The sequence below is a fragment of the Cydia splendana genome, chromosome 24 (assembly GCF_910591565.1).
Source record: "Cydia splendana chromosome 24, ilCydSple1.2, whole genome shotgun sequence".
NCBI classification, from domain to species: Eukaryota; Metazoa; Arthropoda; class Insecta; order Lepidoptera; family Tortricidae; genus Cydia; species Cydia splendana.
This window is the reverse complement of record NC_085983.1, coordinates 935,573-952,196: the sequence shown is the minus strand read 5'-3', so window position 1 is coordinate 952,196 and position 16,624 is coordinate 935,573. Positions and strand designations below refer to the sequence as shown.

At 38.2% G+C, this 16,624-nt stretch overlaps 2 protein-coding genes across 2 annotated transcripts; both read right to left on the bottom strand.

Annotated features, from left to right (window-relative positions):
- Positions 1–1,401: 1,401 nt before the first annotated feature.
- Positions 1,402–10,203, bottom strand: LOC134802071 (zinc finger protein 664-like). Its single transcript, XM_063774664.1, has 3 exons — positions 10,092–10,203; positions 5,523–5,675; positions 1,402–3,959 (listed from the first exon to the last, which is right to left on the bottom strand). Exons 1-3 carry the CDS (start codon positions 10,201–10,203, stop codon positions 2,743–2,745), a joined length of 1,482 nt encoding a protein of 493 aa, XP_063630734.1. The 3' UTR covers positions 1,402–2,742.
- A 2,015-nt stretch (positions 10,204–12,218) lies between these two features.
- On the bottom strand, positions 12,219–14,082 carry LOC134802263 (piggyBac transposable element-derived protein 4-like). The gene has a single exon (XM_063774848.1). It carries the CDS (start codon positions 14,073–14,075, stop codon positions 12,219–12,221), a length of 1,857 nt encoding a protein of 618 aa, XP_063630918.1. The 5' UTR covers positions 14,076–14,082.
- Between the last annotated feature and the right edge of the window lie 2,542 nt (positions 14,083–16,624).

The following is a 16,624-nucleotide window of genomic DNA, read 5'->3' as shown; positions in this document are numbered from 1 at the left end:
TCCGTCCGTCTGTCACCAGGCTGTATCTCACGAACCGTGATAGCTAGACAGTTGAAATTTTCACAGATGATGTATTTCTGTTGCCGCTATAACAACAAATACTAAAATAAAGATTTAAGTGGGGCTCCCATACAACAAACGTGATTTTTGACCGAAGTTAAGCAACGTCGGGCGGGGTCAGTACTTGGATGGGTGACCGTTTTTTGCATTATGGTACGGTACCCTTCGTGCGCGAGTCCGACTCGCACTTGCCCGGTTTTTTTTTAATACTATGTAGGAAGACAAAGAGAATAGAGTGTATAGAGTTATTGTCATAGTAAAGTATGTAGCCACAGTGCCCACAGTAAATTTACTGCCATCTTTTGATAGAAGATTAAAACTTTTAGAACGCCATTTGACTTTCATCCTTATTCTTTCGCTTTGCTAGAAGCGATGCTGAGCCGAACGGAGCCGAGTTTGCCCCAAGTCAGGAGTGTCTCCCCACTGGTAATAAGACAGCTTATATTATGTGAGAGACAATTTAACTGTCTATATAAATTAAAACAAAGCATCTATAAGGATAGTTATCGTTTATTATATATTTTTAACTTTGTCAGTTAGATAAAGATAAAGATATTTATTTGCAAAAATGTAGTGATGAACATAGGTGGACAGTAATTTTTGATGCGTACATTTCACTTGAAGAAGCATGCAAATTTTTTATACTAACTAGGTACTATAACTAAATATATACAAATTGAAGCTAAGGTAAGTTATATAATAATAACATCATCAAAATACACACATGGTTTCATTTCTAAGTACCTATGATTTACAATAATACCATAATATAAAATTATTTATTCATTTATAAATGTCAATTTCTACCTAAGATTTACAATTCATTATATAAAAATTATTTACTCATTTACAGATGTCAAGTATTAATTAATTCTATAATAACATTTATCTAAGCAAAATTTATATAATTTGTGTTTAAATTCAGGCAGGGTTAAAGGTAAAAAAAACTGGATTACCAGATTATAAACGTATGATTTTTAACGTAAGATACATAATTGTGATCTTAAAATATTACAGATAAAAGCATTTTAAAAACATTAAATAATAGTACAAATGAAGACTTTATTATAAAATAAGGGAAGATGTATCATTATCTAATTAAACTTAACTAAAATATATATAAAACCTAAATCTACAAATCAATAAAATTTAACTTAAAATTAAAATCGATGTCTAAAAATAATTAATATAAAATGTCCCCCCGTGGCGTAGTACTTTACACGCTGGCAGCAATTCCTCTCTGTATCGCAATACTGATGCGTTGAGCGAGGAAGCTGCCAGCTCTACGGTCACCAGGCCGCGTAGCCAACGTGCCAATCGCTTACGCTCGGTAGCGATCGAAACGCAACTGTCACTGTCGCACAAATATGGAAGAGTGCATGATAGAGAGGCACAAAGCGTTTCGCTGTCGTAGCGATAGTGATTGTCAGCTCGGCTAGGCCGGCAGTCCCGTCTACTCAAATAACATCCATATTTTTTCACTAATAATAATACTCCAGCCTATACCGGGTGTGGCCTGTAACACGAGCAAATAATTAAAACATAGATTGTACTCCTCAAACGGTGACACTTTTGTTCAACAACTCTTAAAAATTATGAAGAATTTAGACTCCCTATTTTTCATACAATATAAATATTATCTTCAATGGACGCCATCGCCACGCCATATCATTGTGATTGACGTTGCTTGTCACGCCTTAAACATAACAAAATTCACAATACATTGCGTCTTAGAATAAACTTTAAAGTGTATTAAAAATCAAACCACAAGTTATTTTTAAAAGTCGCTGAACAAATGTTGGTCAGTATGAGGAGTACAGCCTACTGTTTAATTTTTTGCTCATATTACAGGCCACACCCGGTATACGTCCCACTGATGGGCACAGGCGTCATGGGTTATAGTTCCCACGCTGGCCCAACGCGGGTTGGGGACTATACATACTGAGCTTAAGGAAGCTCACAAGAAGCGCCCGAATCTTTCTATTTCTTTAGTTTATGATATTAATGTTCTTCAGTTAGTTGAGAGCGTAGGACCGGTGTTCTAAAAGGTCGCAAGTTCAAGTCTGCTGATCGATGAGGTTTTTCCTTTGACATAAAAAACGTAGTATCGCTCGCACACTGTTAACTGTCTTATTACATACGGCACAAGGTCCACCGATGTACAGTTAAGAGTGTTGCTAATCGAATTAAAAACTGTTGTGAGCCATACTAACATTAGTAGCGATACACAGCACGAACTCACACCACTATGCCCGCCTACAATAATAGCGGAAGACCTCCCATAACCTGTTTACTCGGCGCGCGCGCAGCGTGCGACGCGGCGAGCCGCAGTACGCGATACACGGCCGTCGTGAACGCTGCTCGCACTGTTAGTGCTTGAGAAAGGAGACATAGGCTCTCCGAAACATGTCGCGCGAGTGACTAAAAACAAGTGAGTATAAACCGTAAAATAATTCAAAAGAAGAGTGTTACTGTTTGTACCTATGTGCTTGATAAGAATTAAGTGTAGTATAGGTTAGCACATTGTTATTGGTAAATAATTATTTTTTGTAAGGTCACTCATGTATCTAATCAGTGTCTTCGCTTTCATTCATAAGTAAAGATTTCATGTACGTGCAAGCAAAATTACAAGTGCTGGAAGAACTAAAGTGATCACATTTATATAGTTCTGTACTAGTAAAATTATTTGTCTGTTGTACTAGTGTGCGACATCATATGTATTCTTAAAGCATTTTTGCGGGCAGAAGCATAACTACACTGCTCACATTTGTATGGCTTTTCACCTGTGTGTTTCCTTACATGATCTTTCAAACGACTTATTCGATTACTAGCATAACTGCACTGATCACATTTGTATGGCTTTTCATCAATGTGTTTCCGTACATGAGCTTTTAAAAGATGTTTATCACGGCCTGAATAACTACACTGATCACAATGATAAGGTTTCTCATTACCATTAGTATGTTTCCTTACATGAACTTGCAAATAACTTTTGTGAATACTAGCAAAACTACACACCCCGCATTTGTAAGTCTTCTCGCGAGTGTGAATTTTTACATGAAGTAACAAAAGATCTTTTCGATGGGAAGCATAACTACACTGGTCACACTGGTATGGTTTCTCATTAGTATGTCCCTTTATATGAACTTGCAAACTTCTATTGTTGGCACTAGCAAAACTACATATGCCACATTTGTAGGGCTTTTCACCAGTGTGTGTCCTTACGTGAACTTGGAAATGATGTTTTTGATGGCTAGCATAACTACACTGCTTACAGTGATAAGATTTCTCATTAGTGTGTTGCCTTACATGAAGTTGCAAACTACCTTTGTAGTTACTAGCATAACTACACACCTCACATTTGTAAAGCTTTTCACCAGTGTGTATTTTTAAATGACTTAACAAAAAATCTTTTCGATGGGTAGCATAACTACACTGCTCACACTGGTATGGTTTCTCATTAGTATGTCCCCTCATATGAACTAGCAAACTGCTACTGTGGGCACTAGAAAAACTACATACCCCACATTTGTGCGGCTTTTCACCAGTGTGTGCTTTTACGTGAACTCTCAACCGATATTTTTCATGGGTAGCATAACTGCACTGCTCACACTGGTACGGTTTCTCATTGGCATGTTTCCTAACATGAACTTGCAAACTACTATCGCGGGCACTAGCATAATTACACACCCCACATTTGTAGGGTTTGTCACCAGTGTGTGTCCTTACATGAGCTTTCAAATAATCCCTGCGGTCGCAAGAATAGTTACACTGGTCACATTTGTATCGCTTCTCCTTAGTATGTTTCCTCAAATGACTAATCAGAAATTGTTCTTTATCTGTTAGATATTCACACTGGTAAGTATCGTTTTTTTTTGGTTTCTTCTGTGGACTTGTTCCTGTAACAATATTAGATTGTGTCACAAGGGAACAAAATTACATATTTACAACGAGGGCGTACACTGAATCCTGAACGAAGCGAATCCTAAAATATAATCCTGTAGTAAGGGATTCAAGTGTTAACGCCCAAGGTGACATAATTTTGCTACCATGTGACACACTGCTTTTCACATCACCTATGAGGAAATTATTACCATCCAAAATATTATTTAACCTAAAAAATAAAATGCAATAAAGAGAAAAAAATGTGAAAAGACTAAAACACATGTATAATAGACGGCATCCTTTGTTTCCCATAAAGGTATAAGTCATAATGTATTGTTTGTCATATCGTTCTTCTTCTTCTTCTTCTTCTTTATTAGGGGCTATATAAGGCTCCAAAGCCTATGTATCACTGCGACCATTCCTGATCTATTGTGATCGCCACCTATTACAACTCTCGATCCAACCCTGCAACTTCGAATAGCTGCAGGATCCTTTTGGTCTCGAGAGACTTTACCTCCTCCGGGCGTAATATGTGTCCGCCCAAGATTAGGTCACGAGTACGCATTAGGCAAGGGCACTCTGTGAGGATGTGCAAGGGCGTCTCCTCCGCCTCCATGCAGAGTCTGCACCGCCCTATGTCACGTTTCCCCATGGTGCGCATGTGCTTATTTAGGCCGCAATGCCCGGTAAGCACCCTTACCAAGTTGCGCAGTTGGTTCCTAGACAGCGCTAAGGCGTTCGAGGACGCCTTTTTGCTGAAGGCCTTGATAAGCGCTTTGGAATGGTTCAAACCTGTTGTTTCTCTCCAGAGTTGAATGGTTTTGTAGTGACAGTAGGTCTTTAGGGTGAGCCGCGTTAGGCTTTTGGGGATACCACAAAAGGGCTCAGGACTGTAGTTCTTCCCCTTAGCCCCTGCTCGCGCGAGTTCGTCGGCCTTCTCGTTTCCTACGATACCCGCATGCCCCGGGACCCAACGTAGAACAACCTTGTTCCTGGCTCCAAGGTTGTTCAATAGTTGCCTGCAGTTCTCAACCAGCCTCGATGTGGTGACATCGGAGGTTAGAGCTAAGAGTGCCGCCTGGCTATCCGAATGGATATAGATAGTATGGTTGCCGTAGTTGCTTTGCAGATTGATTGACGCACATTCTAGAATGGCGTATACCTCTGCCTGGAATATAGAGCAAAAACGTCCTAGGTTTAAGCTGATGCTTTTCCTAGGCGCTTCACCGTATACTCCGCAACCTACTTCAGATCCGGATTTGGAGCCATCAGTGTACCACCTCAGGCTTCCTTCTTTCCACTTAATTTGACTGTTTGACCAGTCCTCCCGTTTGGGGATTTGTCATATCGTTAGTCATAATCATAAAACTGAAACCGTTAACTTTTCAGGATTTTCGTAAGGTTATTCTATAGATAGGTTAGGTTAGGTTTGTTTTATGGCAATCCTGAAAAGTTACGCGTTTCAGAGAAAAACCAATTAAGACTAACGAAAATTCGGACAAACAATACAATATGACTTCAAACTATTTGGGAAACAATAGAGACCCATAACAGTCATGTACACACAGACCACTCACCTCCCTTGTGTTCCTTAACTTGTCCCAGACTGTCCCAGTCTGTGATCCGAATGGGGGTTAGTAGCGTGTCCAGATCGAGACGCTCCAGCCTCACGCAGCAGTCCCTGAGTAACGGTCTCCTGCCAACAGCCTCACATGGCGGCTTCACTGAAACTGAAACAATCCCAGAATAAGACAACAATTAAATGTATTTAAATAAAAATAAAGTAAATTAATTTTTAATAAAGTAGCGGGTGAAAAGAGTGCGCGCAGCGGAAATGACAATGCTGAGATAGATGTGTGGAGTGACGAGAAAGGATCGGATTAAGAATGAGTATATAAGAGGAAGTTTGAAAGTAGCTCCAGTAACGGAGAAAATGAGGAGTGCTAGGTTATCGTGGTATGGGCATGTAATAAGGAGGGATGAATGCCATATAGGCAAAAGAATGTTAGGGATGAATATTGGTGGACGGAGAGCGTATGGTAGACCCAAAAAACGATGGATGGATTGTGTGAAAGAGGATATGAGAAAGAAAGGGGTGAGTGCTGAGGACACGAAAGACAGAGGAGAATGGAAGAGAAAAACATGTTGTGCCGACTCCACATGACGTGGGATAAGGGCAGGGGAAAGAAGAAGAGAAATAAAAACCGCCAGGCTAAAGGAGTGGACAGGGACTGGGCAGGCCATGTAAGATGCACCCTTTCCGGTGCATGCGACACTAAACTCAAAATACACCAATCCTCAAATACTACCAATATTAAAAAAAACTATTCCCATAACGAATGAAACGCAAATGAACTTAATGCCAAAATGACCCGTTCTCGATTTGCACTTTCCCCAATATGGGCCAATTCCAAATGGACTGAAGCTCATTAAAACCGATACACAAAAGGCTCTTTTCCCAAAATACCCTAAATTTTAATCGCAGAACACCCGATTTCCATAATGATTGATTCACAAAACGGCCTTTTCCCAAAATACACTAAATTCTTGATTGTCATGTTTTAATAGAATAAAACCTCGTGTAAACTGCCACTACAGATCAAGGCCTGTTCACTTCCTAAGAAAGTTATGTCCCCAAATAATTGCGCATGTGTGCGCCTTAATCTTCTATGTGTGCGTTGGCCTCCGGGAAAAAGTTGCGAGTAATAAAAATAAAAACATTTTTCTACAGCAACATTGCTCCCAACTCTGATTTAAATTATCACGAATTTTATACAATATTAATCATAAAACGGGACTTAAAACGCTTAAAACTTAATTACATGCGATTAAGTTTTATAATGAATATTTGCTTCCAACTGTCTTTATCAATGTTCATAAAATATATGGAGGGTAGGTACGTCTACCCACCATAATAAAAAATATATTTGTCAATGACTCTGTCCAACTGCTGTGGTTAAAGTTCATAACGAAAATTTTATTTATTAACTCTTTAAATAATACAACAACGTGTACCGCTACGTACCACTTAAGACTGTAAGTCTGTACCTACATGGATTACAGCAATGCACATAGAAAATGTGCTAAATGCGGAGCAACGGCTGTTGAAGCAGCCAGAGTGAAATTTACAACTTTAGTGGGTTCAGAAGGAACCGAGTCATAACGCATCTGGAAAGCGTATTAATTAACCGTGAAGAAATGTATGAATACAAGTTGGAAATCTGTGTAAAATGCCGTATGTAAAGTGTAGTGTATCTGTGTGTAAAGTGTAATAGGTAGGCATGCCTAATGTTATTTGTATAAAAGGTACTGAAAACTTTGTGAATGCGCTTTATTAATGTCTATTTTTTTATTAAGTTGCCAGTTGCCAGTTTTCAGTGTATATTTTTATATGTAAAACATTTTTTAATAAATAATATATATAATGTTATAAACATAAACATGCCTTTTATTTAAATCAATTGATAATACCACAAACAAGGGGTAATATTTGCATCTTGCATATATTTCGTGATATGAAGATAACAAATATGTTTATCAACAGAATTACTACCTACCAATACCCGCCAGGCTAAACCGGTTGTCAACTTTAGTTCCATTGGTACACAAAGACGGCGCCACTAGTATAAACGTATAAACGGTTGGGGACATTTTTTTGTATGGAGTTACCGTTCTTCTCCTAGTGAGTATTATATTCTTTGCTACAGATGCTGTCTTAACATTGGCCACTTTCGATTTTTCGCGCCCGAAAACCCCCATATAGCAAATTTCATCGAATTCGTCAGAGCCGTTTCCAAGATCCCCGAAATATATATATAAATAAATAAATATACAGGAATTGCTCGTTTAATTTAAAAGTATAAGATAAGTATATGTACAAGAATTGCTCGTTTAAAGGTATAAGATACATATTTTGTACGGAATCCTAAAAAGCAACGTACCGTGTATACCATGAATCTAGTATTAAACTGGATTGGGCATGAGTGGTGGGGATAACTGACAGAACGGGATAGTCTTACGTATCTTTCAGTAGGAGTAGCAGAGAAAGTGCTATTATTGTTTGTCCTTATCACAGTCTCACATATGTTTTGTTCCCCACCATTTTTTTAGCAGGTATGGATAATGGTGGGCAACAAATAAATTCGACCAATCACAGTGTCGCATTTGCGTATATTTTGTCCCTCACGGAGGCACGCGTATACCACTTCTATACGATCCTACCTTCTATGGTGTACACAGTATGACAATCGAGGATTTAGTGTATTTTGGAAACAGGCCGTTTTGTGAATCAATCATTATGGAAATTAGGTGTTCTGATACTTTCCCGCATTTCAAATTTAGGGTATTTTGGGAAAAGAGCCTTCTGTGTATCGGTTTTTATGAGCTTCAGTCCATTTGGAATTGGCCCATATTGGGGAAAGTGCAAATCGAGAACGGGTCATTTTGGCATCAAGTTCATTTGGCTTTCATTCGTTATGAGAATAGTTTTTTTCAATATTGGTAGTATTTGATAATTAGTGTATTTTGAGTTTAGTGTCGCATGCACCGGAAAGGTAATGCACCCACAGAGGTGGGATAAACTAGCCACGGAGTGGGTGCCACAATGTAAACGCCGGCAAGGTCGGCCTAAGAGGAGATGGCGGGACGACCTGGACACATTTATCAGCAACTGGACAGATGCTGCACTTGATCGGGAGGATTGGAAGTCCAGAGGACGATGGCTGAGATACGCGTCATACTCGTGAACGGGTGCTGTTTGTGGAGACTGGTCTGTTTAAGCTAACACAAGCTATTATACTTAGTAACTTTATTTTTATTAATTAATTACAGTGAGACGCCTTATTCTGCTCTCGTATGTTTCTTTTCTCTTAATGAATGTATTAATTATACAGGATATTGACTCTTGGAGACCCTATACATCTCTAAGGATAACTTGATAAACTATATAATCTTATAGTTCTGACACCTAGAGACATTTACACCTCTAAATATTATAGATTTTTTTTTTGTGTTTTGTATCTGTATTTTTTATGTAATTCGACATTAAGAGACCATATACATCTCTTAGTAATTGTAATACGTTAGATTGAATTGTTAGTTTTATTTTATAAAATTGTTGATGTTATTATTTTTGCTTGTAATTATGTAAATTCAATGATGACGTGTAAAAGTGCCCTTGTGGCCTATTTGCTTAATAAATGTTGATGTTTGATGTTTGACACCTTTGTCCAGCAGTGGGACACCTTATAGGCTCGTAAAAAAAAAACTATTTCTTTTCTCAACTTTTATCTGCAATTGGCTGTTCTATACTTCGTTTTTTTAGCATTTGAAAGAACTTGAAAGAAGATTAGCGATCTTGACATGTCTTTTCATTGAAAAACGCTTTTTAAAAATCAATTACTATTACTTATGAAAGCAGAAGAATATAAATGATCGTATTAGATTCATAATTGTTACATATTTGCCGTAACTTATTTTTAAAATGTGTTATTCAATTAAAAGACACATCAAGATTGTTTACCTTATTTCTAATGCAAAAAAAACGAATTATAGCCATAATCAGGTGGTTTTTTTTAAGTTACTATTTAGGGTGGTGTTCCACTGAGCACCATCACCCGTTTACCCACGGGGGCTTATTGTCTCTGGTCTAGCCCTAGAATGTACCATCTTTTAGCCTCAGTAGTAAAGCCATAATAAGTACAAAAACATAACAGCAAACATATTAAATATATTAAAACGGTACACTCACACAGTCAAACATTGTATGAGATGTTAGACTTTATAAATATGTAAGTGAGCCATTTAACATATTTTTACAGTACATCTGGTCCTACATTATAGTCCGTTTTTTAGCATTAGAAAGAAGGTAAGCGATCTTGACATCTGCAAATAACTAACTATGATGATGCTTTCCTGACCGATTTCGGCCCCAGCGACTGTGTGCTCTGGACTAGGCAATTTTTAGCTCGTGTTATTAGAGTGTAGCTGATCCACTCTCTGATGCGCTCTTAGGTGGCTCACGTACCCTATCTTCTTGCTAAATACTCGAGCGCATTTTGGGCACGTCAGCACACCACCTACATAGTTGTAGGAAATTGAGGTTGGCGGCCGAGCCTTAAGCTCATCACGTTTTTTGTCGAGCTCACTGCGGCGTTCCGTCTCAAAAATGTTAACTCTATCATTAATGAGGCGCCGCCATTCGGGCCGCTGCGCTGCCTTCCGCTCCCAGTCAGAGGGCTCTAGTTGGCATCTCTTCATATGTCTTTTCAGAACATCCTTATATCGTAAGTAACTATAGGACATCGTAACTAACTATAGGACACCGTCAGGGTATAATAAGCACATTATATAACTACGTCGAAAATTTAAAAGGACATATGTACCACGGTAATTCACAACTTGTGTCGATTTAAAATACTCACTTCGGTTGTGATTTAAAATTCGCCACTTGTTGCGAATTTCCTATTTTTCACACTTGTATTGTAAATATAAAATTGAAAAACCAGAACGGAAATTTCTAAAAAAGTTTTTGACACGTTTCTCAAATACGACACGTATAATAAGAAAAAAATGTTCCAATCTATTGTCTAAATATGAGAATAGAACTAGAGCATAAAAACTATCGCTTTCGATGCGTATTTAATTTACAATAATCAAAAGAAATTTTCATAACAATCTTCATTTTACGATGATCGGCCATTTTCGGCAACTCTCTGTTGGTTTCGTTTCGGGGTGGTGCTAAGTTCAAGTAACCTAAATTATGTTTGTTATGTTGATATACCCACTTGACCGCCCCGCGCTGCGCATCCACAACTTTCTACAAAAACGTCTGTATCTTCTAAACTACACAAGCTAAAATAAAGAAATAAATACTGAGGCATAAATGAACGTTCATTTATTCAAATACTTTTATAGTTATACTAAAAATATCCATGATTATTGACTATAATCAAGGTTAAACTTATGAAATTGGTAAAAATTGCTGAAAGTTTTTATTTGACGACTAATTACAGGACATATTGAGCTGTGACCCTCTTTTTTTATTACATATTATAAAAATAGACTATTTCATCTTTTTAATAATACCACAACCAACACATATAGTTCTCAATAAGATATCAAAATAAATTAAACAAATTCCCTACTCCTTCCAACAAGTGCAGCAAGATGGCCGCCTGCATAAGGCTGCCTAAAACTGAACTGATATACACTTAACCGTCCGTGGAGACTATGGTATCCAGTGTAGAAAGTAGATAAATTTTGTTTTTATTTTAATAATTTATTTTCACTGTAAATAGCACATATACCTACATTAAATGACACACTTATACATTGTTGTTTGTGTTACTTATTAAAGAAATCATATTACGGGGTTTTCACTCAGGTAAACGAAAATACACTCTGTTGGTACATTCAACGTCAGACATGTTTGCGCCCTTGGACCTTATTCCATTCTAATAAGGCGAAAAATGCAAAGATATGTATTTGACGTCGACTGTACATGTAGGAATGGATGGAACCGCTAACTGATTGATGACCGAATGTATGAGATGAACGGAGTGACCGGAGGAGTGAGTGAGAGAGACTGAGATTTTGCATATGGCGATAAGACGTGTAGTTGAATATGGATTCAGAATCAGAATAGCCATTTCTTCTTCTTCCTCGCGTTATTCCGGCATTTTGCCACGGCTCATAGGAGCCTGGGGTCCGCTTGACAACTAATCCCATGATTTGACGTAGGCACTAGTTTTTACGAAAGCGACTGCCATCTGACCTTCCAACCCAGAGGGGAAACTAGGCCTTATTGGGATTAGTCCGGTTTCCTCACGATGTTTTCCTTCACCGAAAAGCGACTAGCAAATATCAAATAATATTTCGTACATAAGTTCCGAAAAACTCATTGGTACGAGCCGAGGTTTGAACCCGCGACCTCCGGAATGAAAGTCGCACGCTCTTACCGCTAGGCCACCAGCGCTTCCATTTATTTTTAGTATTCAAATTTTACAATATTATTTATAAGAGTTTTTAACCATATTTCAGTTTGTTTTTATATTACACATATTTTCATAAAAATGGCCTCTCCTTCCGGAAGGAGGGAATATATGGATTAAGCTCTTACTATTTTCCTGTAATTCAATATTATCTGGTATGGGTTTGCGAAACAAAGCAACAATTGTATTGGGAAAGTTATTTTTATTGCAGAACTACATACATATTTAATTTTTATTAATATGACATGAATTATCACATTACACATAAATAGGTCCTAGACATTAGAAAGTTGTATCGATCACTGATGGTTTAATGTGATAATTCATAAAACAGTGCTCGATGCAAAGGTTGACATCGCATTCCATGCATTTCCAAACGGTTCTGGCGGTCGCCTTGCGTTGGGCACACATCCAACACCGACTTTGCTTAAAGCCAGTACGTGTTGGGAAGTGCCGGTGCTCGAGTTGAGGCCTTTGGTGGGTTTTTGGTCGTACAGTAGATGTTTTTGTCGTAAGTCCTGACCTTCTAGTTATAAGTCTCTTTTCGTCAGTCAAGTCAATTTGCCGATGTATTTTCAGTAGGTCCTCTGCCAGCATTATTCTAAATTGTCGCTGGTTTATTTTTGGATTTGATGTGGCAAATATGACAAAACAGTTAAATATGGCCGCATTAAACATGCGACGGAAAAGCTTTTTGTACCAAACTTTGTTTTTACATCTTTCTAAAGGATGAGCAGACAGGTATTGATCTTTCTTATCTACTCCTCCCATTGACTTATTGTAGTCTAGAACAATGCTGGGTTTGTACACTCCGTTATACTTGGTTTTTGTTCCGACTTGTAAGGAATGGTATGTGGATATTAAGCTAACTATATTTGCATCCCGCCACACAATCACAGACAAATCGGAACAATAACTAGCCACTACTTCACCACGTCGGAGGTCTAATTGATTTAAAGTTTTAAGGGAATCGGGAACAAATTCACGGTTGAGTCTAAGTGTGCCGTAACAGTCAGTCTTTTGTCGTTTCAAACATCGCACCAGTAAAGGACTATTGTAAAAATTGTCCATGATTAATGTATGACCTTTGTTAAGTAGCGGTTCTACCAAGTCGTAAACAATTTTTACAGTCGCTGTGGTGGGTCGATCGGTTGAGTCAGTCGTGTCGATTTCAGGCCCAGTCATGTCATGGGCGTGTTGTTGTACGTGTCCAGTCATATCGTCTACTACGGGGGGAGTATTTGTAGGCTTCGTTTTTCCAGCATATACAAAAAAAATCCACAGATAACCACTAGACGACTCGCATAATTCGTAAGTTTTTACACCTACTTGAGCAGCCTTTGACAGAATTTTTTGGGCAAAGCCTAACCGCCCGTGCCATTTCAGTAGAGATTCGTCAATAGCTATCTCCTGACCTGGATAGTACAGGCTAGAAAACTTTTCGTTAAAGTAGTCGGTTATTGGCTGAATTTTACTTAGCTTTGTCGGTTCTGTTAAATTTTGGTTGTCTACGAAATGTAGCAACGATTTTATTAAAAAATATCGGTTGTAGGACATTATTCTGGAAAAGTATGGCATTGATCCAAAACCGTTGAATGAAAAGTATGACTCCTCGTCTGGAAGGGGGTATAGCCCTTGCAAGATAGTGAGTGCCAGAAAGCTGATCATTTCATCTTTATCGATCGGAGTCCAACGTTGCAGCCGCGAGTTTGGTAACAGCTTGTTTTCAGTTTTTAGCAAAGTTATTTTTTGGCTCGCATACCTATTGGTCTCCAAGCAAAGTCGGTCCAGTAAATCACTGTCACACATTTTGTAAAAAATATCTACGGCACGGGTTTGGTCTGTTATTGGGAAAGTTGGCCCTGAAGAAGCTGTAAACGTTTCTCTCTGTCCTTTAAATATACGTCTATCCTTGTCCCACTCAAAATTGTAGTCGGCCCTAGGTACTATTTCGCGTAGTGCCAGGTCATTTTGTCGATCTTCAGCTAACAGAACTTGGGCCTCAAAATCTGTTAAATCTGCTTCTATAGCAGGTTCTGCTAAAGCGTCGCGCGCTGGCATATTCGGAAGAAGGTTAACTGCTTCGTCGTCTTGATCCACATCCATATCACAGTCACTCAACTCGTCAACAACCCGCATCCACTCGTCAATTATTTCGTCAAAGTGTTTGTCATTGACCCCTAGAAGAGAATTAAAAATTAAATATTGAATAAAATCCAAAAATGTTACATTTATAAATATTTTATTATGAGTGAAACTTACCAATCGCAGGTTGTTTATTATTAGAACTTGATGAAGAAATGTGTGATTTTGATTCTTCTTCGGAACCTGAAATAAAACATAATGTAATGTGTCATATGCATTGCTTAAGAACTTCAAAATTAATCTTTGTTAAAAAACACTTTTTTAAAATGAGTCACAGCAAATATGTAACAATTATAAATCATATACGATTATTTACATTCTTTTGCTTTCATAAGTAATCAAGTAATATAAACTAATTTTAAAAAGCGTTTTTCAATCACTTTCAATAAAAAGACATGTCAAGATTGTTTACCTTTTTTCTAATGCTAAAAAAACTAACTATAGGACACCGTCAGGGTATAATAAGCACATTATATAACTACGTCGAAAATTTAAAAGGCCATATGTACCACGGTAATTCGCAACTTGTGTCGATTTAAAATACTCACTTCAGTTGTCTTTTGAAATTAATTAACTTTATTCATCAAAAATGTAAAATTATAAAAAAACAGAATGAGCAACAACAAAAACATGGCGCTAGTGCAGAGTGGAGGTAGACGGGTTAGGTAGGGCTGCACCGTCATTGAGACCGAAGAAATGTTGGATGGGTTTGAATTTGTGCCGTGTCCCACGGATACACATGCTGGTGGCTCGGATTATCAAAATCATAATTTTGGATCTTAGCCAGACCATTACGACACTAAGGGATCTGTCCCAACGGTCAGCGATGGCTTCGCCGAGATGTTTGATGAACGTGGACATTTGCGGAGCGAAGACTCCATCGACGGATGTCACGAGGGGAGTGAAAGTTGCGTGACGCTTTTCACAGGCGTTCGAGTATTTTCTTTTTTTCTCTTCTTCGGCGGATTTTAGGACGGATGCTACGGGACGTGAGATATAAGAAGGAGCGTCGGTGTTTACGACACGGATATCAAATAACGACTCCCTCTGTGCATCCCAGACGCCGCGGCAGCAGAGATCCCCGCGAAGTGCACAGTCGCCTTCGGTGATGATGGGTTCTTTGACCACGTTCCCCCAAGCGTGCTGACATAGCTCACAAAACAGATCTCTAATTTCGTGACGTTGTCGACGTTGGAGACGTTGGAGACGCAGGTGTTCTGTGGTATCGCAGTGCCAGTGCGTCTCTAAATTCTAGTGGCGATAAGTCAAAATGGTCTTTCCTTGTTGGTATGACTGAGAGCCAAATGGAAGATTTTGTTTTAGTTTTCGTGAATATTGAACGCTCGATTGCACGATTCCATTAGGTCATCGTCTTGAGAATTCTTTTTCATGCATTCTGTCTTTTAAAATTCGCCACTTATTGCAAATTATTTTTCGCACTTGTATTGTAAATAACTATAATATGTTTGTTATGTGTTATGTTATGCGTTTGTACTAAATTGAGAGATTGTGACAATTGAATTATACTGGTAGAGAATGCCATTAGGCATTAAGTTTGCAATAAAGTTTAAATGAATCAATTATAATTTTAATCATTTTAGTATTAAGCAATAAAAAACAAGGATTACTTTATCAGTTCATTCTGTATAGTTGGTCAAACCAATTTGTCAGTCAGTAAGAACCAGGAAAACTATACTCATCCATTTCTTTTGGGTGCTAGTACTAGTGTAAGACAAAGATAGTATGATTCTCTCTATGTTTGAAATGAGACAGTCCTTTGATAAACTATACTTAAACTCTTCCTACCCATAAATTAAAAACCGGCCAAGTGCGAGTCGGACTCACGTTTCTAGGGTTCTGTACATAAGTCCGACTCACGGTTGACTGCACATTTCTAATAGGTTTTCCTGTCATCTATAGGTAAAGAACTATATTATGTATTTTTTTCAAAATTTTAGACCCAGTAGTTTCAGAGATAAAGGAGGGGAATGGTCATTTTTTGGCTATTTTCTTAAATAACTTCGAACCTATGTATTTTAAAATTATAAAATAAACATGTCCATCTTTGGGTCACTAATTTACATATGTGTACCAAATTTCAACTTAATTGGTCCAGTACTTTCCGAGAAAATAGGCTGTGACAGACGGACAGACAGACAGACACACGAGTGATACTATATGGGTTCCGTTTTTTCCTTTTGAGGTACGTACCCTAAAAAATTACAAGACTAACCTTTAGCAGCAGCGTTTCGCTGCTCCACTACCTCAGGGCCAAGCACCATCTCATCCTTGACCACATGACCGGTGTACAGCTGCGTCAGTTCCCCACAATCCTTTATATCACTTGAGTTTGAGGGCTCTACGGTCATACCCAAGTATGGCTTATCTATACTGTCATCTGAACAACATTCCTCCTTCACGCACTCATCCGAGGGTTCGATCTTAACCACATTTGAGTCTATATTTACATATTTAGACTCAGACAATGAAGGCTTGACTTCAATATCATCAGATGTAGGTTCGGCCTTCCTAAGGGCATTAGA